The sequence below is a fragment of the Teleopsis dalmanni genome, chromosome 1, assembly GCF_002237135.1.
Source record: "Teleopsis dalmanni isolate 2A chromosome 1, ASM223713v2, whole genome shotgun sequence".
NCBI classification, from domain to species: domain Eukaryota; kingdom Metazoa; phylum Arthropoda; class Insecta; order Diptera; family Diopsidae; genus Teleopsis; species Teleopsis dalmanni.
Window position 1 is genome coordinate 8,207,884 of NC_051846.1, and position 27,756 is coordinate 8,235,639.

The window sequence follows — 27,756 nt, forward strand, 5'->3', positions numbered from 1 at the left end:
TATTGTTGTTGTTTTCGTCAATTACAAATTTGAGTTTTTTTCTCGTTTACTTTTTGGGTTCTTTTAATATGTTGAGCTGAGCACTGCTTGTCATAGGCATAGGCATAGGCACAGTCATCGTCATCATTGTTGTTGTTCTTGTTGTTCTTGCTGTTGTTGCTGCTATTGCTGTTGTTATTGTTGTTAGACTTTGAATATTTGTTCACGGAATTATTTTTTTGTGGTTCCTGGAAATAGTAAAACGCAACTATTCGTCAGTGTGTCAGTCTGCGTCATACGTAGTGCACATGCACAAGCAAACACGGAAAAATAGAAAAATAAATAAGTAAGAAAAATAATTAAATTAACAAAAAAAATTATTAATAATAATAATGATCGAGCAATGGCGGTAATGCGTAGTTATTGCTTTTAATAATAGTTTTTTTTTCGTAAAGTAAATAGTAAAACTTTAAAGTTCGTCGTACGAAAAGCAATAAAGTAGAGAAAATATAAACAAATAGTGAACAAAACAAAACGCAATTAAAAACAAACCTGTTAATGTAGTGTTCAGAGAGAAAAAAAACAAAAATCGAATTTGACACTAAAACGATAATAAAAAAAAACATATTTTTCCAAATAAATATTATAAATAAATGTTAAGTAAAATATAATAAATAGAAGTTCCAAGCAAAAAGTAACAAAAATGTCAAATCCTACAAGTGCAGCATATCAGAAAAATAGTACGCAATCACCGGATGTAGGCATGCATCCAACAAACGCCACAACAACAACAACGCCAGGCATAGCAGCGACGTCGACTAGCAGTTACAGTAGCCAACAAAGCAGTCCACGCCACTTAGGCGACGAGGTCGACGCAGCCTTCGCAAGGAACAATAACAACAACACAAGTAAAAATGGTAAATTGGGTATTTTAGATATTAATTTGTGTATTAAAAAAATTTTAATAATTCTATAATTAAGTTTAATCATTTGAACTAATTAACATTAGTCTTCATGTATTTTGAACTAATGTGACTGGTCAGTTTGACAATTTTCTATAGCAAAGCATTCGACCAATCAGCACTTTTGGTTTTTTACACATAATAAAACATTGCCCTAATATATAGCATTTTTTTAACCAGAAGTGGTAAAAAATGTTCTTAAAAGCCAACTACATCCCCCTGCTATTTACACTGTACATTTTTCAGTTTACTACACAATACTATCGACCCTTCCGTCTATAATGTATCAATCATATAAACACTGCATTTCCACTGAGGGTTGTTTGCTGACATATATGGTCCAGGGGAACAATTTCATCTACAAAATCACACCCTCAACACTGAAATTTCTTTTGTGACAATCTCTAGTTTTGCTTTGGAAACAGAAGTAGTGACTATTTTTGGCATAAGTGCTAAAATATTGATTGATACAATTGTACCACGAAGTTTACTCTTATATCATATATCATATATCACTAAACCAATACTAAAAACCAGATATTGTAGAGAGAGACATTTGAAAATATTCAAGAATGTTAGAAAAAATGCTTATTTTAAGTTTGGGATATTTGTGAATCTTATTCATAAATGAATATATATGAATATGTATGAAATATGAATCACCAAAAAAGATTTATCATTCTGAACGTCGAGGTTGGTATAATCATCTTTTTAATCCTAATTATATTAATAAAAATATACACACATATAGGTATATATATATAGGTATATACAAATACATATTAGAATAATGTAACGTCCGCCTAATGCACAGCGGAAAGGCATAACGGTCATAATTATATTGATAAACATGGACACATATAAGTATATATAATTGTATATAAATCGACGGTTCAAGACATAACAGAAGAAGAGTTAGTAGTTAAAGCGTTATCAGAACAAATCAGAGTAGAATATCAGTTAGAATCAGACTACTATATTAAACAAGTAGATATATAATTTCCTAATTATTATACTATAAGAATCAGAGTACTATATTTATGCAAGCAGATATATAGTATTCTGATTTTTATATCATCACAATCAGAGTACTATAAATACGCCTATGTATATATAGTATGCTGATTCTGATTGTATTTGGTGCACGTATGGCCTAAAGCTGCTACTAACAAGACAAACATGAAGGAACTAGGAAGACAAGACAAGACTAAAACACTGGAAAGGCAGTATACTGTTTTGAACACTATAGTTACTGTTATAGATGGTAAAAATCTTACTGATAGAACAGCAAAAGAGGCAAAGTACATTAGAATTCACATAAGCACCAGCGAACGCCTTAAAACAATAACGAAATACAATGACGATAGAGAAAACATGTTTTCACTAAATAGAGTGATCAATAAAATATTTACAAACTATACAATAGACCTAACTTTTACTAGAACTTCAGATTGCTAATAATTGGTTACTTTCAGTTACTTTCTGCATAAATATAGGCACACATCCGATCCATACTATAGATTTTATTGTAATTGAATCTTTTTTTGTATAACAATACCTGCTCATTGGTAAGGAATATATTTCAACCGTACATAACTTCTTTATATATATCCAGATGGTTTCAACTAGTATACTAAATACGATATAAGTGATAGAACGACTTCTTTATAGATATCCAACTATTTATCTGTATATAAGTTCTTTGTTTCTAAATGAAATACGCAAGATCAATCTATTTAAACTGATCAGTTCAGATGGTTTGAAATGGTACAACAAATGCGCTATACGAATAATATAAGGTCGTAATAGAGTAATACGTTGAGTAGGAAAAACTTCAGCGTATTTGAAAGTATTGACTTCATATATCTTTTGGAGGTTTTTTGTGTCTACAAAATTGAATACATAAAGGGAATCTGTCCATTAGTAGCAAGTATTCTTAAAGGTGATATAAGGGACAACATTTGCTAGACAGTCTTGCGAGACTATAAATGAACACGTAAAATAGAGTAAAAAAACATTTGAATCATTGAAAATTGAATTATTAGAATAATTTTTGAAACTTCTTTTGCTTACCCCACGTAGGTATATAATATGATGATGAAGGAGATAAACGTTGAGTCGATAAAAATCCACCACACTTTAAAGTATAAACTTTCCATATCTTTTCTTGATTTCTTCTTCCTACGATAATGTGTGCTCCAGAACTTTATTATTGAAACTCCGTGTTTTAGAAGGTAAATATAAGTAGAATTTTTCTATTCTCATTCTATATCTTTATAGCTGAGGAGAATTCATTATTCTTTCTAATTATATTGTCAAAGACTGTCTCAGGCATTTGTGCGTCTCAAATATTTCAGAATACCTTTTAATAATAATGTTATTATTTGTCTGTCCTATTTTTCAGAGCAAAAAGTTTAAATATCTTCAATTAAATCTTCAATCTGTAACGACTATGAAAACATTTGTAATTTATTATTAATTCAATTAAGATAATTATTTCCACTTTTAAATTGTATAATTTTTATAATTATATACTTTGAAAAACTATAGCAGTTTTTATAGTATACTGATAGCATGTATTTCTAATTATTTAACTAAAGACCCATATAAATTTATTTCCTGTAGTTTTATCACTGAGTCTATCAATGAAAGGTATGTGTAGAAAATAGTTTGAAATATTTTCTTCTGTAAAGAAATTAGGGTTGTACCTTTTTTGGGGTTTATTTCTATACATTACTTAATTTCAAGTAGTCTACTTATCCCCTTTCATTGATTTGTAAAGATTTGTTAGAAGGAATCATATTTTAGTTTTGTGGTGATAATATATATGCTCTAAATCCAATTGTGATATAAAACTTGCATTGACTAATGTGGTTTCTGATTCTTAAGTATTGAACTATTTTCTTTTTTTTCATAAACATATTTTATGGAATTTTATTTCCGCTTTTTTTTAGAATGGGCAGGGCGCAGAAGTTTTGATTTTAGTATCCATCTCCTCACCAAAATCAAAATTGGATTATAGCAACGAATATGACAGAAGTATCATTGCATTCTAAAATCAGATAATATACTTTCAAATCTGACAAGACTACTTTGATTGAGATGGTACTACAAACTAATATACTTTCAAAAGTAAACTCAGTATCCTATTTAGGAGAGATAGATAGTAATTTTCAGTGTTTTCTCAGTGATGAAGCTCTTTTTTCGATTACTGAATATATAAAGAAAGAAAATTGTTTAGATTGTGTAATTTTATGTATTCGATGTGAATTGACTAATAATCAGACTATATTGACTATACTAAGAGTACGTTGAAGTTTTTGAACAGTAATAAAAAAAGTGGCCTTGGTGGTATCCGGAATAATACCCATAGTCCTACAAGCAAATGAGTCTCTAGCTATAAACGACCGAAAATCGCGTTAAGATAGAATTGATAGCATAACAATCGTATTGATTGCAAATTACTAACATTACAGAAACTATCATACCAGATTTAAAACAGTGGGCGCAAAGACATGGTCATACCTATAGACACGAGACATGAGCACGATTCTTACTGCGTATATTGTAAGAACGATATTGCTGAAGATGTATATTGCATACTCTTTGAATATCGAAGATACAATGAAGCTAGGCATATCCTGAGAACTGGACTTAGAACGAACCCTACGACTGAAATCTGAATCTTGTAGGGGGTATATGCTAAGTTTGGAATATAAAACAAGTATTAAATATGAGTACAATAATAATGAGGGAACAAATATACAATAGCAAACTAATGAGCATATAAAGACAGATTCTTTCACATAAAATTTCGAAAACCACTTCTGTGCCTTTGAACACATCATTTGGATATGTTTGTGTATGGACATATGATGTTAGTTATAAAACATTATGTGTTCTGGTTTCTAAGTGGATACTTGGGTCAACGCGCTGACTCCAACATCCCTTAATAAATCAAAAAATAATCCTATAAGGATCCATTATTGTAATGTATTCGGGTAAGAATATTTGAATGATGTGGCATTCTGCATTCAGTTCCAAAAAAACTAATTGCAATAGAAACTAGATCTAAAACTCAATCACGAGTATACTTTATTTTTGTAAAATAATATTTAGAATAAATAATTGAACAACCCTGCATTTAAATGGAAGGGACGTTCAGAATGAGTAAAGCAGATATGTTAAGTAGTATATTCATTTTCTTCTAACGATAAACAAACCTTTTTCTTCCGTTTATCTACATTGTTCTGGAAAATAATGTATCTTTTTCAATTGATTTTTTTGCTCTTACGCCTTTTTTTGCAATAAATTAAAACTCATTTCTCCGTCATCGACGGGACAGTCTAATGTCCCTACTCTCATTCGAAATTTAATGGTATGAAGTTAGTTTTCATTAAAGATTGTCTCTTATTGAAATCAAATTGTCCTTATGAGGTGTACATTCTACGATTTAACTCCCTGAGTTTTATAAGCTAATACTGAATTGATGATTTGATGTATGGATCACCAGGCGTAAGTGGATCTTTATGATCTTTATGATCACTGTACTTAGTCCAACTGAAGTTTTCACCTATATACTCTATATATACTTTATATATATATAGATTTATTTATAACTTATATAAAAATATAATTTAGTAGTAGTATTCATTTATTAGTAGTATTTTTATTTAAAAGTAAATTATCTTAATAAATGCGTCTTGGAATAATATTTTTCAGTTGCAATAAGAAGAGGAAGAGACTTAGATTTTTTGCGTAGTCATCCTCATAGTAAAAATTTCTTTCTTGGTTTTTACTATGAAGATGAAAGAAGCATTATTTCCATATAAATAATTACATCGAGTTTATTCTAGTGGAAAGCAAAATGCGAAGATTTAAATGATCCTAATCCTTGTATACATGTCACCCATTCAAGTTTCTAGATACAAAGTACTGCAAATGTGCTTTTAAGTTTTAATTGCTAAAATGCTACGAAAATATTGTATTTAACGTAAAAGCTTGTATCTTTAATATCATTTCAATTTTTTTAATTTTTTTTGTGAAATTTCTGAACAAAAGTTGTTATTACAGCTGACTGCATCATTTAATTTGATCTTATTTTGTTTGCTATTAAATGAAAAAAGTATCTTAAATCTTATATGGATGACTTACATCAACTAAAGGATTGTATCTCACACAGGAGAGAAACATGTTTCGCGATTATTAGAATACAAAATGTAACAAATCATAAATAACTATTTATTATGCTAGCCGAAGGCTATCTATTCAAATAGCTCAGCTCAGTTATCTCCAGAATCTAAGAAGGATCAAAACAAGGACAAAATGTAAGGTACGATTGTTGGTTATTTACAAAGTAGAAAAACTAGTTTCTGTAAGTGCTTGTAGATACAAAGTACAGAAACGTTTGCGTACAAAGGAATCTATTCTCAAGAAATAATGTGGGAAAGTGCACAATGCTGAAGACAAGGCAAATAACGGCATTCGAATAAGGAATGGTAAAATGATATGCCTGCGTAGAACCCTTGAATACGCTAAAACAAAAAAACAAAAAGAAAAAAAAAAAACAAAAAAAAATAAATAAATAAAAAAAAAATTGAAATGAACCTTAAAATTTATAGATGATTCGACCTTTGAAGCTTTAATAGATTTAATAGATCGTAGACTTAAATATAATAAAAATTTTAATTAAATTTAAATAAATATTCAATAAGCAACTACTAGTTAGTTTTGCTCTTTCTTTGATAATTGATTTAATGACTCTTGAGTGACTTAACCTCAATTTAATACTATATACATGACATGTCTTTAGTCTCTAGCCGTCTGTCAGAACAATTACTCTAATACATAAATTCTTATAAAATTTCGTTGTTTATTAAGTACGTCATATTCTTATTTATAGTATTCACAAGGAATTCTTTAATTATATTATCTTAATCTATTGCAAGAATTTTATTTCGTAAATTGCATTTAAGATATTTTTAAATCAAATAATCTTCAAGCAATAAAGCTTCATTCTTTTCTTTTATAAATATGGTATATACTACAAATTCTGAAAGCTACTAGTAGGCCCTTAGTGTCTTTATTTAGGGCACTAAGGCCAGTATCTCAAGTATGCTTAACATTCCACAACGTGTCCGACAATTGTGCCCCACAGATAAACCATAATTTGTACAGTCGAAAGTAGTTGGAGTGAAAATCTGATATTGAAGTATGGAATGTGCACACGAAATGTCATAGAAGCTTCACGAATGCATTCAACGCCGCGTCAAGTTTCTCGAAGTGTTTATGTAAATAGTCAACAGATACTCGTACCAGGCGGGCACACAGATACTCGCACTCACACAGATACTCGCACTCGCACATACGTACCAACTGAAATTTTAACTTCAAACTCAACCAAACCGGAGAAGATAACGTTTCGTTAAATTTTTAATATAAATAAAGTATTTGTCTACAAAAAAGTTTAGGCAAATAAAAACACACGTTCTTGTGAAGAAATTCTTCATTCATAAAAATTCCACAATTTACGATTCTTCTCTTTTTCTATTTTTATTTGAGTTCTTTTTTGTGATTTCATTAATGAATTTCAGGTAAGACGACTTCGTGTTGGGGGAGTTTGAAGTTTATATTTAGTCTCAATGGATTAAGTTTATGTCGGACTAATTTTATTTACAACTTCAAATATTGTACGCGTTGATAAGCAATTTGGAGAGAAAACCCATAGAATTTGGAACGCACACGTGGGCCATAAATATCGTCAAAGAACTGTTCAGACTGATAAGTCAGTGAAGTCTGAATGCGCTCAGAAAATCGATATTCAGTTTGCATATGCTTCGGCGAAGAGTACTCAACTTGACAGAAGAATTCACCCTTTCTTTTTAATACTTACGATGGTGCAAAACTCGTTTTGGCAAACGGGACCCTTTCCTCTTTCTATTCATTTTGTTTTTTTTTTGTTGCGCGTAGACAAGCAAAGTACAAGGTTTTAATTTATTAGATTGAGAAAATACTGAAATGAATTATGTTTTATGATCATATTTTGTATATTTGTGTATTCAGAAAAAGACAACCTCTAATAAATTGAGTTGGATTTGAAGATAAAAAACTCAACGGACTCGTCTTTTAATCCACATAAAAACCACACACATTTGCTTAAAATTGTCTTCAGAGTTAAAGATTTTAAAATATTACTTAGAATTTCGAAATTAGCAATTTATTTATTAATGATATAAATTAATAATATAATAAATTCTTAAGTGCTAATCAAGTTTATTTAAAACAAATGTTAATATAATTAAGTAAGAAATGATTTAATTCTCTTTAATTAACTAAGAAAGCTGTTTTGATTTCGCATTCCTTGTTAAAAAGTTATCTAATCCACTAATCTCTAGTTCCACTAATCTCATTTAGGCAATTTTGCTCATTAACACCGCTAATCACGACCATTTACTTTTGTGTGGTAAATCATTTTATATAAATGAGCTCATTACACATAAATCAACTCATTTAAGACAAAAATTGTCGAATGCAACCCTTTGTGTGGTATATCTCATTATATAAATCAGTTCATTACAAATAAATCAACTCATTTAAGACAAAAATTGTCGGATGCAACCCTTTGTGTGGTAAATCATTTTATATAAATGAGTTCATTACAAATAAATCAACTCATTTAAGACGAAAATTGTAGAATGCAACCCTTAAAAATAAATTTCCCACAAGGGAAATTACTTAAATTGAAATGTTTGTCCTATGTTTTATACCTAAAATCTCAGCAAAAAAACTGTTTGACATACATAAATCAATTCATACCAATAGAAACGAGAAAATCTTAATTTTATTAACATAAGTATTTTTAGCTGCAGTGGAAAAATGATAATAGGCAAATAAGTTAATGCAAGTATCTATCTGATTTTAGTATTGGAATTATTGCTGAATAAATTAGCGTATGGAAAAATTACTTACATTCGTGAACTATCTTCCACTAGCTGCAAACTACTGAAATAGTCTTGATAGCTGCTTAGCTGTCTGTTCAAAATGGGTAGGAATAAATACCGACTCTTATACCTTTATTCATCAGTTAGTCAGTGATTTAGTATCTTTTGTTGCATTATACTAAGTGCTTTTTCACAGTATCGTCTTGTGGTATTTTTGGTGGGAAAGTAATTAGCAAAAGAAGTAAGTATAAAGTACTTAACTAGTCTGGATCGCTGCAACTAATATTCAGATAAGTTGGTACAAGCATCCGACCTTCTCGTTTAGGAATTTCGATAGCAAAGTAATCTGTTTCATCACAACTAATTCCCAATCTCCTCTTGAGGGATTATTGGTTGCAAAGTAATCTGATTTGTCACAATTGATATTCGGATTAGTTAATATCCAATCTCCTCTCGTGGGATTTTTGTTTGCAAAGTAATCTGATTTGTCACAATTGATAATCGGATAAGTTGATATGAGTATCCAATTTCCGCTTGTGGAAGTTGATAAAATATTACTATGTTCAAGCAACATCGAGTGCCAATCCTTATGCCTTTGTGCAGTCAGGATAGTCGTTCAATCGTTTATTTAGTGTAAAGGTCAATGGGTTGTAAGTATACCATAACATTGAGCGCGATCTCTTGTTCTTATAATTTCCACTAGATGTAAATAAACTCTTAGAAAAAAAATACAACTAAGGAATATCAGCAGCACTAAATTAGGATGCACCATGATATAAGGGATTTTTTTACAACTGGTTACCTTTATATGGTAGAGAGTAAAAATCAGAGATTCACAATTATTTAAAATTCTTTATAAAAGTTAGACAGTCCTAGACAGATTAGATAGTCCATGTGTAATCTACGTTGCACGTTAACTGGACGTACTATATGTTTTTCGTATATTCTTAGATAAATTCCATTAGCGTACATTTTTGTATTTTAATTTAATAATTTTTATTAATTTTTATTTACAGAGCTTAGTCCGCATGAAGTCGAGGGAGTGCGTTATGGTAAATGTAAATGGTTTAATGTTGCAAAAGGCTGGGGATTCATAACACCAAATGATGAAGGACAAGAAGTTTTCGTACACCAGGTAAGATACATCATACAGCATCCTCCAAAATAGGATGAATAGGGATTAATAAATAATTATTTATAATTTATAATTAATTATAAATAATTTATTATTATATTAGAGCGTGATACAAATGAGTGGCTTTCGTTCGCTCGGTGAGCAGGAAGAGGTGGAGTTTGAATGTAAACAGACCGAACGCGGACTAGAAGCAACACGTGTTTCAGGACGAAACAGCGAAGATTGCCACGGCAGTACATTTCGGCCGCGAACCAAAAAACGTTTTCGCCGCATACGTTGCTATAATTGTGGCGAATTTGCAAATCATATTGCATCGAAATGTGAGTTAGGACCACAACCGAAACGTTGCCATATATGCAAGCAGGAAGACCATTTATTCGCCGATTGTCCTTTCAAAAAGGTGAGTTTCATTTCACAACAGTGGTGGCTAAAAATATTAATCAAAAATATTTCAAAATATCTTATTGTAGGAACAAGGCACGGCGACAACATCTCGGGCGACATCCGAGACTGCAGCTAGTCCAACGACATGAATATAGATGAACCATTATATACTTTTTCTTAGTTACAAAACTTAAGTACAAAAACAGTTAGAAACTGTTAAGTAAAACATGAGCGTTGATAAAGTACAAAAATGTAACTTAAATATTTCCTATATAAATCTAAGCTAAAAGACAATTTGAAATAGATTTTGTTACTTGATACGAACTACTTTTAACTTTAAGTTAAATAAGTTTAGATTTAAGTATTTTACTAAAACATAGTTTAGATCAATTTTAGTGTAACTTTAATTAAGTATGAAAAAATTTTATACATTACAAATAATTCTATCTTTCTATATTAGTTAATAATAATAATTAGAAATTAAGTTCTCCTTTAAAATTCTAAAAAAAACTCTTCTCGATCATGTAAATTAATATCTTCAAAACTTATTTTGTACTTCATTCTATAAAAGTTATTTACACACAAAATAATGACGAATGCTTGTAATATAACTTAATACCATTAAATTTTCTATTAAATCTTTAAAGTCACTATCTTTGAAATTTATTTATTTTTTTTTTTGCTTTTGGCACTAGTAATATACGTGTAATTATTTAATAATTTAATAAATTTCAATCTTTCATCCAATCAGAAATATAAAAGATATCAATCTATTTTCTCACAAAACTTTAAAAGTACTAACCTTTATTTGAGTCTCGTGAACAGATATTTCTTTATTACTGTCATTTAAAAATGGGCTTTTGTGAAAATAAATACTCTTTATTTTTATTCCAAGTATTAACACATTCATTAATTAATTTGGATTTAAATATTCTAATTACATTTAGTTCACTTAAGATACTTATGCTAAATGCGCGCAACATATGCCGTCAACCAATTAGATTAGAACCAACTGAATAAGATATTTTAGGGTTCTCCTGTAAATAACGTGCCTAGCATTGTTTAAGTTGTCTATAGTGAAATAACTTAATATATTCACCTGTTTTTCTTAGTATGCCCTTTGGTATAGGGCTCTTAACCCTAAGCTAGCTAAAAGTAAACTTCCCACCCAACATTCCCGATGGTAGAAGACAGATAGGTTGTGCTGATTGGTACTTAGTATCAAGCATAGATCTACAAATAATTGGCAGTAATGGTCAGAGAAGTGGTTAAAGAGCCACAACAGTTTACGGCCACTACGAGATTGTAATAAACTACCATATATAGCAAAAAATAAAATTAAGTAAGAAATGATATTAAAGTTCTGGTTGACGAAGACATAAGTAAAAATCAGTTTCAAAACAAAAAAAAAACAAATCCAATGCAACACAAATTAAATAAAGTAAACAATTAATTAAAATTTTTTATTAATTTATTATTATTTATCAATACAATATTGTGTTTATTAAGAATATATATACCTGTATCGTTCTAAGTGATACACATAAAGCAATAGTGAGCTTGATAGAGGCACTTTTTTAATAAAACTTAACAAACGTCTCTGTGACAATATTGAGTTTTAATGTTCCAAACCAATGAAACCTAAAAATTCGATTACTAGCACAAGTCTTCTGCTAGTGATATCTCTGGACTCACAAAAACTCGTTCGAATGAATTTATCAAGAAATAGTATATAATACTTGTAAATTCATAGGTTGCTCTAATAATCTTGGCCAAAGTCACGCAAAAAGATTTTTTATCACAACGAATGAAATATCAAATGAAATACTTTCGGTAAGCAAGGTTAAGTTAAGAATTGTATTTGATCACTTCATAAGTTGCAATAACTTAAGGACTCATTGAAATAAATTGGATCTTTTCGAGATGGGTGTAGATTTTGTGAAATGGTCATCAAATGTACTCATGTACTCATTCTTTGAGAATAACCAACTTTTGGCTTCGAAACGTTTATCCACTTAGGTGCCATTGATTAGCCTCTATATACATTCTGGTACAACTCCCCAAAAAATATCTATCTTAAATTTATCTAACTACAGCACGCTGGATTGAAAAGTAAGATTAAGATTATCAATAGATTCATTATGATCGTCACGCACTTAGGTCTTTTATAATAATAATAATGGTTTTCTTTTAATTTAATTTCAATTTTTTTATCAAATTATTACGAATACCTAGTAATATGTGGGTAAAAGCATTTTTGTGTTACTTTATATACTTCCTCTAAAATACTAAACTCATTAAAGATTTTAACTTAAAATAGTAAATAGTGAACATAGTAACTATATTTACGTTTATATCATGTTTCCACTCCACTTATGTTAATGAAATTAGTATTTGGTCGTTTCCATTGGCATTACCTGATTTATGCTTCATTTGTTTACATTTAACATATCAAACATATGAAAAATATTTCAAGTTTTGGTAGTTTCTCTTGTGGGAAATTTATTTTTAAGGGTTCATTCGACACTTTCGTTTTAGATTAGTTGATTTATTTATAATGAACTCATTTATATAAAAACTATTCGCGTGGTAAATTATCCTCATTAGCGGAAACAAGGTGGAAACAAAGTGGAAACATGGCGTTAGACTTATCAAATCTGTTTGGCATAATTTTACACAGATTTTCTATGAATTTTGTATGAAAAAGAGTTATATATTTCATGTAAAGTACAATAGTCTATGTATAGCATAACTGTGTTCCACTACATAATCCTTTCTAATTGTCCTTCCTTCATTGCATTTGCTTGAGTTTCGTGTACATTTCATAAAAGTAAAAGAAAACAACTGATTTTAATTTTCTTAAATCAAATATTTTCTAAAATATGTTTTTTTATTTTTATTTTTGAATTACTTTCGGAACACTGTTACATAAAACTTTGAACCATAGTTCTCCATAGTGAGTGTGTACTGTGCCCAACGTCATTTAAGAGTGAAATAACTAAAATGAAAACAAGAATTTGCTGCCAAGAACACATTTCTAGGCCATTGCAGGGAAACGCACAAACTGAATAATTTGTTGTAATTCTTCGAAAGCATCTACGAGTAACGCACCTACGAACGAAGGAATTCCTACAATAGTGCCAACGTCTTCGTATATCCGTATATCCGTATATCTGTGTATTTGTATATTCGTATGTCTGACAAATGTGCTTCGAGGTAGTTGAAGTTGTGTTTGCCATTGAAACAAGATGCTTTAGTAAAGTAACTTGAATTATTTTTATTGGCACAAAAACCTTAAACAAAACGAAATCAAATGAAATGAAGCAAAACAGATTTCCTTGTAAATTTTTGCGCAAGCATTGAGTTATTCAGCATTACGGATACTGTTGAGTGCTTAGATACTTAGGACAATTGAGCATGGCACTATATACCATATACGAGTATATTCACCATGAGTAGCTACAGAAAAGTTTTTCATTTCTCCTACCGGTTCCCGTCCCCGTCCTCTTGGATCATTGCATAAATTGTGTGTTCTTCCACAACTATTTACCTTCTTGTGTCCCGACTTTTTGCTCTTTTATTAAATTTTATTTGGACATTTGGGAATCAAATTGAAAAGAAAAGTTAAACGTTTTACTAGAAAATATTTGCAGTTAGTAAGTATATGGCGCTGCCATCCTACTTATGTCGGTAATTCGTTAGATAAGAGGAAGAAAACCGAGAACAAAACTTTTAAGACATTTGAGTACATTTCAAAACTAATAAAATTTACTTTCAACTTAATGTAAAGACAATGCGAATTCCAAACTCTTGTAAAATTATATGTCCTTGTGGCACACAGTGTAAGCCGTTGTATGTTGCAAATAAATCCTTGCAAGTCTGTCTTCGTGCAAAAGATGTCTTTATATGGGACGAAAAATGCTATAAAAGTAAATGGGCGTGATTGTCAATGTGATTGCTTGGGATTCTTCGTCTTTTGCTCGAATTTATTCTCTCTACTGTTGCACGCTTGCAAGTATAAATCTTATTTGGTTGTAGCCGAAATGTCTGGTGACTTCAGCTGTTCCAAAATACGTAAAAGCCACAAACTAAAAAATGCAAGCCTTCGAAATTTATCGCTCACAACACCAACAGCAACAGCAACAAAAATGAAGGAAAAATTACTTCATTTCCAAATGAAATGAATTCTCTCTCTGCATATTTCCAACCGAATTTCGTTTCATTTTATATTTAAAGGAAAAATATTTTCGATTTATTGGTTTTATGTTTTACTTTTGTTTGGTATTTTATGGCTTTTCCGCTGTTGCATTTATTGGCGCAACCGCATTTTTAATGCCAATGGTGTCCTTTACAACATCAACAAAATCGTTACAATTTAAACCCTGAGCGGGATGTCTGTACATGGGATGCCTCCACTTTAAACTGAACATGGCAAACAAAAATTGGAGGAATTCCATATTTAACTGGAGTTCAATCCTTTTTGTCAATTGGATTGCAGCACTCTTAGTGAGAACAACTTCACGAATGCATTGAATAATGATATACATGGTTATTTTCAAGTATTATTCTTCAAATACTTGAAAAATTGCTTCTACTATCTAGTGGGTGAAATGCATCTAAAAGTTATGTGTGAGATATCATTCCAAAAACAAAATCACCTTCTGGGGCTGCTTCATTAATTTATTAAAATTACTGCTACATATAGTGCAGTGTTATATCAAACCATGACCACGACCAAACAATCCACTGTATGCAATACAGTGATCTGACACTATAATGTTCTGATTAATAACTAAAAACTGATTATAGTAATTAAGGATGACTTGAAGAGGTCATAAACGACATGCTAACGCGAATAAATTCTTACATTTTCAATAGAAAGATATATATGTAAAAATTTATGGACATATATTTTACGATAACCGAATTGAGAGATATTTGGATGAATACTGAGTGTAGACTATACAATAGGAATGTTTAAATCATCGATTGTAGTATTAGATGGAATCAAGAGTATTAAACTATTAAAAGTATCATTAAAGTAACGAGAAGAATACTGGAAAGACTTGTCTCTTAACGTGAACAGGAAATCATTGAAATAAGGCTTGGAAGGGAGCACAGTAGAAGGGCTAGAAGATTTTAAATAGTTGCAAATGGGACACAGCACACAGAAATGCTTTCAAGCATGTATAAAGCTGAACTCTTGCCAGATTTTGCACATCTTTAGTACTCTGCTGTGTAACAATATTTTTGATAGCTCTTAGATGAGCAAGGCTTCCTTATCTTCCTTAGTATTATTTTAAGACTAACTTATTATATATTAAGATAGGTTTTAATAAATTAAATTACAATCTTTAATGAAAAGAGAAATTCATTTTTGATTATAATACTAACCTTGATTATTCTTTGTTGCTTCGATATGGCTTAGTGTCATAGATCAAGGAATCTTTGAATGTCTTTGAAGATCTTCTATTCTAGGTTATATACCAATGTTTTTGGGAGCTCTCAGATATGTCAGATTTTCTTATCTTACTATACAGTAAGTTAAGTTAGTATTATTTCAAGACTACATTATTTTATAATAAAAAAGGTTTTAATAAATTGATTTTCTATCTTCGATTAAAAGAGAAGTTAATCTTCTCTTGTAATACTAATACTGATTACCCATTGCTGCTTCCATATGGCTTAGTATCTAAGCTCAAACAGTAGCTGATTTTGATAGCTACTTTTGATGGATTGGAGTTATTCTTACGTAGACCATAAGTATCCCCAAAAGGATCGCAATAGTTAGCTTACAAGTAATGCTTAAAGGCACGACTACCTCATTGAAGTGAAAGTGAACCAGCCTGAAAAGACTATAAACTAATAGATAAATATAGTCCCTTATTTTACAAAATTGCAGCTCTGTCAGGTTATAGTAACCTAACCAAACCAGATTCTTGTCTGGCTATTTTGCATATTAACTTAAATATCATTGGTGTTAAAGAGATATATTGTAGTATTTGCAACAAATGCAAGAAAAGTAACTGGATTTGCTAGAAAATAGAAATTTCTTTAAAAAAGATATTATTTAATTAATGGAATGAATAATTCTTGTCTTAGAAATTTTCTATAAAAAAGATATTATTAGTTATCCAGAATCGGGGCTTGATATTGTTACCCAAATTTGGTTCATTAAAGCGTTTATTTATTTTATCTCAAAAAATATTTTGGATGCAGAGTATCTGTAAGTTATTTCTGACTATAAGCTAACATCTGTCAAAGATGTTTTTGAGAATTGCAGAAATATTGCCAATAACACATTCAGCACAGATACAATGATGCAATGAAGTGTGAGATTCGATAAAAAATTCTTTATTTGCAATATTTATTGATTTCATCTTCCACATGAAACTTAAACAGTTTTATATGCAACCATGAAGCAGTCAAGTCAGATTGAATTCGCGAATAACTTTAATAATGCAACAAAAGTGTAAAAAGAAAAAAATATTGAAATAAAATTCGAAATCGTAAAACTATTTCACTTTCGATACAGCATAAAATTAAAAACCTTAAAATGTGGAAACTAATTCCGCCACTTTGAGTGCACACGACTTGTAGCTGGAAAAGCTTTTAGTCATCCACTTCAGCCTAATAACAAACTTAAACTATGCAACATGGAAAAAGGACTCTCCTCATATGTTTCCTAAATGCGGCTTGATATATACTCGTGATATATACACAACCAGACAGACTTATAGGTATATCTGTTTAACTGAGTGTACAGTTCGGATACACGGATGTTTTTCAACGATTTTTATTCTTTGTAGCGATTTCAGTGAAAAGTGATTTTTCCACTTACAAAAACATTGAACCTTTAAAGGATTTTCCCGTTTACTCGTATATAACCCATAGCATTAAGTGTGTAAGGGTGTAAGTGTGCGGATACTAAGAGAAAAATGTAATCATTTATTTTCTTGCTTTAAGTTTTATTATCCACTTTTTTCATTAATCCATTTCTGCATTCGAGATATTTTTATTTTACATTTTCCTTTATTTGTTGCCTTCTCATCATCACATCACATCCCGGAACCGGATGTGGCTGCTGTGAACTTTTATTGGTGGCCGGCATTGCGGTGTGCAGATTTGCAAGACTGCACGGACAAAGTGTGTCCGTGGCAGCACCGTTTAAAGTGAAATATTTCGCAAACTCAGCAGTCAGCAACACTTTTAATTTTAATTTAGCTTCGGCACAGATCCTTGATCTTCCTTTTACTCGTTTTCAGTTTTCCCGTCCTCAGCATACCTGCGCTGACTTACGCTTTTTTACATTCTGAATTTGCCCGCTTGCTTACTTAATCCATTAAACTGTAAGTAATACTGAGGTTAAGGTAAGAGGTAACCCAAAACAGAAAAAAAAAGAGTGGAATGAGTAGAAAATTATAAAAAAAAATTCAAAATCCCTGTAAATTGTGCTAATTTTAACGCTAACTTTTATTCTTGGTGGAGTTTCGTGGCAAGGAAATGTAAAATGTAAAACTTAAAGCAATTAAAAAACAATAATGTCCTCTGGCAAGTGAAAAACAAGGACCGAAATTAAAGTTGAGTTATTATAAAAAACATAGTTGAATTCATAAAGAAAAAGTAATTTAAAAATTTTTAATTACTTTTCCTTCAGCGTTCATCTTCGTTTGCTGACTGCATAAATATGCCTTAACGAAGTGACTTCACACTGATGAGTCCTGACTCAGAGCGAATCCTGCTCCGCTGTCCTGGATTCGTGCAGAAAGCGAAAATGCATATTAAAGTTTTACATTATATCTTGTAATGAAGTAAGAACTTCAAAAATCAAATGCAGTAATAAACGTTAATGGAATATTTTTATCTGCTTTTAAATTTAAATCAGTGGTTTAATTGATTCCCGCTGTACTCGTACTCGTACAAGATTTTAACTCCAAACTGATTAAAATTAATTTGGTGAGAAATTCAATTTGAAAGCTTAAAAAGTTTAAAAACAAATTATGTATTTTCTTCTTGAAACTTTTTATAAAAAAAAGTTAGTATTTTTTTTTATAAGCAATCCTTAAAATAAATCTTAAATTGTTTGGAAAAACTTAAGAACTCGTTATGTGAATTATTAATAACTTTTTTATACCTATTAAAATGTATGGGAACAATTTTTATACAGAAGATTTAAATTTATATCCAAATATTCAAGACTATTTTAGTCAAATATATATAACATGTACTTTTCCAGTAGGCGGAAAGCTTCAAAAGTCACCGTATATGTCTTTAACTCACTAAAACCATGATTTTGGATTACCTTATGGTATATTTTGTACATAACTTATTTTGTATATAAGAAGGAAGATTACATTATATAGAAAAAGATTCAATGTGAAGGTAAATTGTAAGGTGATTCTAACATATGACAAAATTGTTCGGTTCGGTTTGAGGTGACGCTGAATGGAGAACTTTTGGCAGACATAAAACTCTGATACTGGAGCTATCTACAACGTTTGACTTGAGAACTCTGAAGTCTGAGCTTGAGTCTTGTGAGGGCGGAACAAATGTATAAAAAATGTTCCATAATATCATTAACCTCTAAAGAAACTGAATATAAGCTATTGTCAGTGTTGCCAAGACGAAAGAGCCTGATTGGCTGATTAAAAGGTTATTTTAATAGAGTAAATTATAAAGTTTTAACATATTTATTATAAAATAATTTTCAATAGAATTAAACCATTTCTAAAAAAATCGAAATATATTGTGCCTCGTACTAAAATATATATATAAAAATTATATATTTGGCGCACGTACATGACTGGTGATTGTCCCAATTAGTAGTTCACAATTCTTTTGACAAAAACATAAATAATTATGGAACTGTCAAAGTCCTCCAAATAAAGTGGGAGTAAGCTTTTGCCAGTAAAACGAATTGATAGAGGTGTTGGGCACAAGTAATATGTACAGTGACTGCATCAATTAGTAGTCCACAAACTTTGCGAGTTAGAAGAAAACCTATAGCCTTTTCACTGATTTTAGGTAGGATCAATTTGGTGAGTCTGTAGTGATCGTGGGTTTTTACTTGACGGATACAAAATCCAGAGATTCGAACAAACTCATAAAGGAATAGCAACAATTCGTAACAATATATAAAAAGGAAGGAAGTATTGTGCTATTATGCTATAGCTGCATTAATGTGTTTATAACAAAAGCTATGGTTTATTTAATATTATAGTTTAGTTAACTATATTTTGTAATATAAAGTCTTTTCATTTTGAAAGGTGATAACTTGGTTAGAGGTATAAATACACTCCCATACGAGAGAGATTGACTCCATTTACAATATTTGCTAAAACACAGAAAGTCAAAGAGTCGTTTATTAGAAAGTCGTCTACTGTTCGGTAAAAAAACTCTAAAATTCTGGAAAATATTTCATTTCGAAAGAATTCTATTATTTTCTTTTGAATAAAATATTTTTGTAATTGTTATTTTTAATGATTACATTTTATTCTTTTTTTATTTCACATTTTTTAATTAACCAACCAACTTTTATATATAAGAAATATTTCCTAGATCACTAGACCATTCCTAGACCATTTCCTAGACATTTGACAATACTGGATACAGCTATATGGTCAGCTAAAAATTCAATAAAATAAAAAATTAATAAAAACTTTTGTTGTTGTAATTTACCACTATTCAAAAAAAACCTCTCTATTGAAAACAGAAGTTTATATTGGAGGGATTTGAATAGCAAAGAAAAGACAAGGACAAAAATTTTATTTAATTTATTAAAATTTGGCTGACCATGCAACGATGTTTCGAGTATTGCCAAGTACTCACATCAGTGGTCTAAGGAAATATTAGAATTTCATAATTGTTTTATAGTTCGTATATAATTTGTTTGGACTGCAAGTGGCAGACTTAGAACTCTGCCTGTCAAATTAGAAGCGATGAGTAATCATGTTTTTTCACAAGTAGCCAAGATTGTAAAAAAATTTATATATTATATATATTATTTAAAATTCAATTAATTAAAATAATATAGAAAGAATTTTCGTTGTTGTAGTTCACTACTTTTCAAAAGATAGTTTTATTTATCAATTGTGCAGTTTGGTTTTAAAACTAAGTTTCTCATGACCTGGTTTAGTGGAAACTGTGTTGCTACTAAAACCAGCCAATCAACCAAAAATTGTTGATTTCCTAGATAAGATTTTTTACTTATTTTAAGTCATGTTTCTCTTGTTAGAGCTCATTATCCTTTCGAGTAATGCATATATAATTTTTAATGCAACATTTCAAATTTCCTTTCAACTACGTGATATTGCAAATATACTCGTAACCTTATTAACATAGAAATGTAGGTAAAATATTTCACACAATATTTAACTAAATTAAATTTATTTCAAGAAATGCAACACATGTAGTCTTGCATAGGAAACACGTATCAACACCTACCATTTCAATGAAATTTAGTTTAAGGTAGGAAAATAAAATACTAAGTACAGCAGTAATGAAAGAAAGAATGGAGACTGAACAAATACAGTGTACAGTGTATATAGAGTATAGAAAGGAAAGGATATCTTATACATCATTTTATGACAGAACACATGCTGAAGTCTTAAATAAAAGTCGAAACAATTGCAATATGGAAAGTGCTGGAACTTGTAAAGTACATTAGGAAAGGTACAACACTTAAGCAAGGCACACATGTCAATTTGTTGTGTACCCAAAGTTCACAAACTAACATTGGCAGTGCCACAATAATGCCAAATCCATACCAATCCGAGTAATTCATACACAACTTCACAGCAACCAACGGCCAACAACACTTAAGTTGCTGTTAAGCTGCAAACTTTTGTTGCTGCTGAAGATTTGCTGGGGTATAATTTTTTATAAAGTTTCAGATACATTTGCGTACAACAGCACAACAGTTGCTGATGTTAACATAGGCCACATATGTACAAAAGTAAGGCAAATGGAAACTTTTCAGAGCATCAAGCGTAAAATATGAAAAACCTGAACAACTGAAAAACTGAAATTATATATGAAAGAAAATACATTTTATATGTATTTTGATATATGGAAAAATATGCAAAAAATGTTTTATTAAAAGTTGTGTAAGTACATTTTACAAATTTATATCGCAACATTATATAAAAATAGCTAAAAAGTAGAACTAACATACTGCAGTTAGGATAAAAATGTGTGATAAAAAAGAGACTTTACTTTTTCAAACCATTTCGATGTGCTAAGCATTTCTCTTACTAGAATTGAAATATAATTTACTATGCAAATAATTTTAAAGCTGCAATCTTAAAGTCTAGTCAAAGGACACATTCAAGCAAAGCTAACAATATACTCAGAAATATTTTTATTATCAAAGCAACAAATTAATGTGATCAGCCAAAACTATACTATTCATACCAAACACAGAGACAACTCACAGAAGGGCACAAAATGCTCCCCGAGATGAGACTATGGCATTCTATGTTAATATATATTGTTGGGGGCACCAAGAAGCCATACGGCCCTGGCAGTCAGTTATGCTTACGCAGCCACTGATACAGACAGCATCTTTTTAGTAGCACAAATAGGTTAAAAATTTCATATCAAACAACAATAAAAGCAGGAAAAACATAACAAGTCAATGAAGAATGTTGTGCATAAGCAATTATGTCAAACGAAGAAATGTTGCCAAGGGGAAAAATAATACTGAAATCGTAACTGGGACATAAGATTACAAAATGCAAAAACCCAACATGTGCAATGACATATGCAATATATGGTAGCAATCGTATGGGTGGGAGTTACACAAGCAAAAGTATCTTTCTTAAATCCTCTTAATATGCTGACAATATGTACAAAGCTACTTTGCAGTTTTAGTAGGAAAAAGTTTAATGTTTCTTACTTTCCATAAAAATTCATATTTTAATTTTTCTTAACTTTGCTAAAAGTGCATCTCAACTTTTTAGTGTCGCGCTACTAATATTGTTAATAATATGCTATAGCTTAGTGGTAATAAAAGTTTTGGTCAAAGTTTGCAACTAGTAAGTAGCTATGAATATCATTAAAAAAGTTTTCGCTATGATAAATTTGCCGATTGCAGCATAGTTTCAGAACTTACCGAGTATCGCAGCGCACAAAATTTTCCAACTGAAAGTTGAAGAACCAACATAAATATCTCAACACAAAACAATTACAACAATGTGATTTATCTCGCTTGGTGGCCCATTATATAAATATTGCAAAAATTGCAATATTGCGACTAAGTCATATATATTTAGAGCATAAAAATTTATAATAGTAAGTCGGCGGATATTAATTACTTTGAAAACAATTGTACTTGCTTAGCAACATACATTCGTGTTAGCAACATGTTGACTCGCGTACCCTATGTGGATGCAATTTGAGCAGCAAATAAAGGATGCACAAAGTAAACACAAGCCATGCAGGCCATGGTTATGAATTAATAAGTTGACCAAGGTCCATAAAAGCTTTTACTTAAAAATGTATACTATTACCGTTATAATCTAATAGTACACACGTGTACAGACACACATACACACAGACACACAGCCACACAGCCAGACGACAATAATGCTACCTAAAGCGAGCAAAAAAGTTGCTAACAGAAAAGTTTACACAGAAATGTGCCTCAAACCAGCGTGAAAATAAGAAAAATGTGAAGGCACTAAATTAAAAATGGCAATGGCACATGCAAAAAGGTGAAGATAGGCGTCCTTCAGTGTAGTTCTCTTGAAAGAATCTCTAAACATCCGTAGGACAATAGTTCAAATTTAAGTTGGAAGCAGAAAATTTTAGTAAAAACCTGTGAACAACACAAAAATTTAATCATAACGCTTTAATATTATTAAATAAATAATAATTGAATATTACTAATGAAAATGTATTCCCCATATAAAAGTTATTTCTTTAAAATATTTACGAAAAGCCGTACGTACATACATTCCATTAAATGCAGTTTCAAATTAGCACAAATGGTGCATAAAAAATTAAATCACAATTTTATATTGAATTTATTATTGCTGCTGGGAATAAAAAAGGCGAGCCTTTTAAAATATTTTATAAAAATTCCATGACAACAACATGGACATAAAAATCGACGGCAATCGGAAGCAATAAAATCATAAAAATACAAACCAATTTTTTTTCAATAAAAATATGGGCGGACGTACTGTGTGTGTGTGTGTGGATTGTTGAAATAATAGGAGCTGGAAAAAATATAGCTAAATTTAAAGTTCCGTTTTAGTTTAACGGAATTTTGTCTCTGTGAAACGCACCACTTTAATTAGTTCCAATATTGTTAATAAAACTAATGTTTATGTTAGTATATATGCATATATATGTATATATATATATGTATTTTTATAAATTTCTATGTAATACAACATATTAAAAATGAAGTAAAACAAAGCTAAAATACTACTACCATACGCATTTATTTATGTTTATATTTATTTACATATATACTTATATATATAAACATAAACATTTATGTACATATAAACATAAATATATACATACATTTAGTAGAAGTGTTTTAGCCAAATATTAATATTAAGTTTAATATATATATATGTAATATATATATATAATATATACATAACTTCTGCGGCCCAGAACCCAGAATACCATTGAACAACAACATGATTGCAGCCTATATCGATAAGTGGATAACTTCAATTCATCTAAATAAATGTAGAGAGATAAAAACTTGAAGACAGACTAAACTCATGATGCTGAAACCGTTGGCCAGGAAAGCGATAAAAGTGCTTAACTATCCGCGGAGCATCCTTAGCTGGCTGACCGCATTGATTACTGGACATGGAAACTTCAAGTATCACCGCAAAAAGAGAACTCTTGCTGAGGAAGATACTTGCAGACTATGCCTAGAAGAAAAGGAGGAGTCTTGGGACACCATTAGGTTGATGATGACTTGGAAGGCAACTTCAAGCTAAATCAGCTATTTGCATTAACAAGCGATGTAATTATGCGATCGTAAGCCACTCTAGCTTTAACTCAATAACAACATTCGAGAATCGAAGGACGAAAAATGACTCAAGTCGTTTCGGGGTCTACTTCGGCTAATCCTTCACTACAGTGGGGTCTCTTATTTGACGGTGTGCTGTTCCAACGTTTCACAATATGTATATTTTAAACTAAATATTAATATTTTTTTTCATAGAATATATAAAATATTATATTATATGATAGAGATAAAAAAAAATATAACTATGTTTTTAAACACTAAATACTTTCTATATACTGTTAAATACACTCAAACTATCATATGGAACGATTATTTGGTACAAGGGTTTACAATGTGAGATCAAAATTATTCAGTATAAACTACCAAGAAGAGTGAATAATGAAACAAGCTGGGTACTGACACCTCACCAGATAATTACACTATTTTGCTTTATATATCATTTTGTGAACTTATAAATGTCTATGTTTATTTCGCAATTTTTAGAATATGCTCGTCTTTTAGATCATATAAGCTTTACAATGTCGGTGATATCTCTTGAAATTTGTGTGTCATGTCTACTTATTATATATTAATCCGAGTACCTTTTAGCGTACTTGGTCTAAGTGATTTGTGAACCGTAGCAGTTGTTTTCGTTTTGTGTATTCTTATCCATATTATCTATATGGATAATATTATCCCTAATATTATCCATATTTCTGTGCAAGTTACGGATTATAAGTTATGGGATTTGAAAAAGATATATTCCATAGATATAGTACACCTATTTGCAATACATATTCATTTGATCTCAATGTTGGCAATTCCAGTAAAGATGAAAAACATAAAAATGTTGACCTCTGCAAACGGGTGACTGTCTGTATGACGTACATTTATGTTAAGGCAAATATCACATTTTACTGTCATTCACTGCAAAGCCGATTTTTTCTATACGATTAAGGATAGCTGTAAAGGCACTCGCTGCGCCCAATAGCATCGATGTCGTCACCCAGCAAAGAGGAAAAAATAATATCTGGCCCTGTCTTAATTTTTAAATTTAAATGAAAAAGTAAAATGGAAGACCACTCCAGAAAATAATTTTCTCCATATATTTAATTTTTTTATTATTTTTCATAATTTTTTTTGTTAAATTGCGAATGTGCGGACGTGAATAACTTTAAAAAATGCATTCCTTATGAAAGCTCAGTAACAACCGCATAAGAGCAAAAATGCTACTTGCAAAATTGCAGCGAAAATGCTTTCCACTCAGAAAATAGTTACAAGCCTTCAAAAAATATTTCACCAAATTTCTTTCCAAGAAGAATGAATATGCAATTTCATCGTTGCGGCTTAAATAGGAGCCGCTGCGCTGAGCTTTCCAATTACGCTTTGTCAGAATGACTTTAAATTTGCAGCTCGTTGTTGTTGTTAGTGATTTCATTGTTGCAGTTGTTTTTACCGTTGTTGTTGCATTTGTAAGTTTTCGCCACTTCATCCTTGCATTTCCACAACTCATTAACGAAATTTCCGCCTTCATGGATATTTGTGTGCCACCCACAGCTTGTCGCTCTGGATTTGTTAACGTTGCGAGCAAAATTTTTAATTCGCAAAAAGGAGGAAATGCTTTATGCTTCGCTCGTATTCAAATTGAATTTTCCGACGGTTCCAATTGTAGGGAAAATTTCACAAAGTTGTAATAAAATTTTCTGTTCGTTCAGCTATGACCCAAAAAATATCAAATATCGGATAAAGCAGTTTAATGCTGGCGATTTGGTACTGGATGGAACGTGACCAATTGATTCAATTAAAACTTTCAAACGCTTTGATAGTGACTGGTGACTGGTTAGTAGGACACCAGAAAAAGGGGTTATTATGATAGGGAATTGATTATTTATGCTAAGCGTTGGACATAAATGGAATAATAAAATATGAAATTTAAACACTGTATTCTGGAAAAATAAGATATTTTTAAAATTACGCTACGCGTTTATGAAAAAAGAGATAAAATTGGGTGTTAAGCTGGAACGGTCTACGGAATATGGATAAATTCATATATAGATTTTTTGTATTTGTATTTGGATTGTATTTCCTGAATGGAATTGGTATTAATTTTTAAGAAGTCGATCATTAAAATTACTTAAATAAACGTCATAATCTCATAGTTGGCGATCTAACCCTTTTTTTGCTGTAATATCTGACTCCATATATCACAGTATCTAGTTTTATTTCTCTAGAATCATATGTTTTTGTGACTTGATCAATCTCTTTAATGTAAAATTCAGTGACTTTTGCAATTTATGATTCCATGTATTACAATATCTTATTTCTTTTCTCTAGAACCATTCCCTTTTGTGTCTTGCTCAACCTCGATCCATTTGATTAAGACTTAATTTTGCAATTTGTAACCCCATATATTACAAAATCTAGTTTGCTTTCTCCAGGACAATATTCTTTTGTGATTTTGTTGACCTCGATCTCCTTAATTAAGCCTTGGCCCATTTAAACTGCTAACACTTTTGTGACTTCATTTATAATGATATATAGCTTATTTTCTCCATGATATTCTTTGGTGTTTTATAGACTTTATTTATTGAACTCTGACTTAGTCGACCTAGACTTCCAAAACTCTTACGAATTTGTACACCATATCTAAGAAAGTAATTTTTCCACTTTTATAAAATGATCAGACCATCATATTTATTGGAACTTTAGTAAATTTTGTATAAAAATTGTAGCTTAGTTTTACTGAGAAATGAAATAGTGTTTGTTCTTCAAACGCCAATTTTGTGGAACAGAAAGCAAATTTCTGGTCTGGGAGTTAGAATATTCATGAAATGTTTTGAGATATTTCCTTAAGTATGCACAGGTAGTGTCCTCTACTAGAGCGCGATATTTGAGTCCCTCTAAATACTTGATTGATTTGTTGTACACTGGTGCATAACTGAGATGATTTCATTTCATAATTCTTTCCAATATATAAAACATAATCAGATTACTGCAAATATGATTTTAATATTTCGATCCAAAATATTTAAAGTTATTAAAGTTTTTTGTGATCCCTGCAACGTCTTTTCTAGAGAATATTCATATATTGCTTTTTCGGAAGATGTCATTTTCCACGTTAATGCTAATAATGCGGAACCCAAGTACCTTCTGCTCAAAAAGTACTCGGATTTTGTAAATAAAACACTCAAATTTAAATTTTATTTCAAATTTATTTTATCTCCTTCAAAATATGCTCCTTCTGAAGCGATATACATATGCCAACGCTTAACCCAATCTTCCATACACTTTTCGTAGGCCCGTGAAGGTATGGCTTTTAGTTCCATCAGCGAATTCTCTTTTACCGATTCAATCGACTCAAAATGCTTACCACGATGG

At 30.5% G+C, this 27,756-nt stretch overlaps 1 protein-coding gene across 1 annotated transcript; it reads left to right on the forward strand.

Annotated features, from left to right (window-relative positions):
* Window positions 1-645: 645 nt before the first annotated feature.
* LOC119672345 (protein lin-28 homolog) lies at window positions 646-10,677 on the forward strand. Its single transcript, XM_038083367.1, has 4 exons — window positions 646-896; window positions 9,898-10,016; window positions 10,120-10,416; window positions 10,487-10,677. Exons 1-4 carry the CDS (start codon window positions 683-685, stop codon window positions 10,547-10,549), a joined length of 693 nt encoding a protein of 230 aa, XP_037939295.1. The 5' UTR covers window positions 646-682; the 3' UTR covers window positions 10,550-10,677.
* The last annotated feature ends 17,079 nt before the right edge of the window (window positions 10,678-27,756 follow it).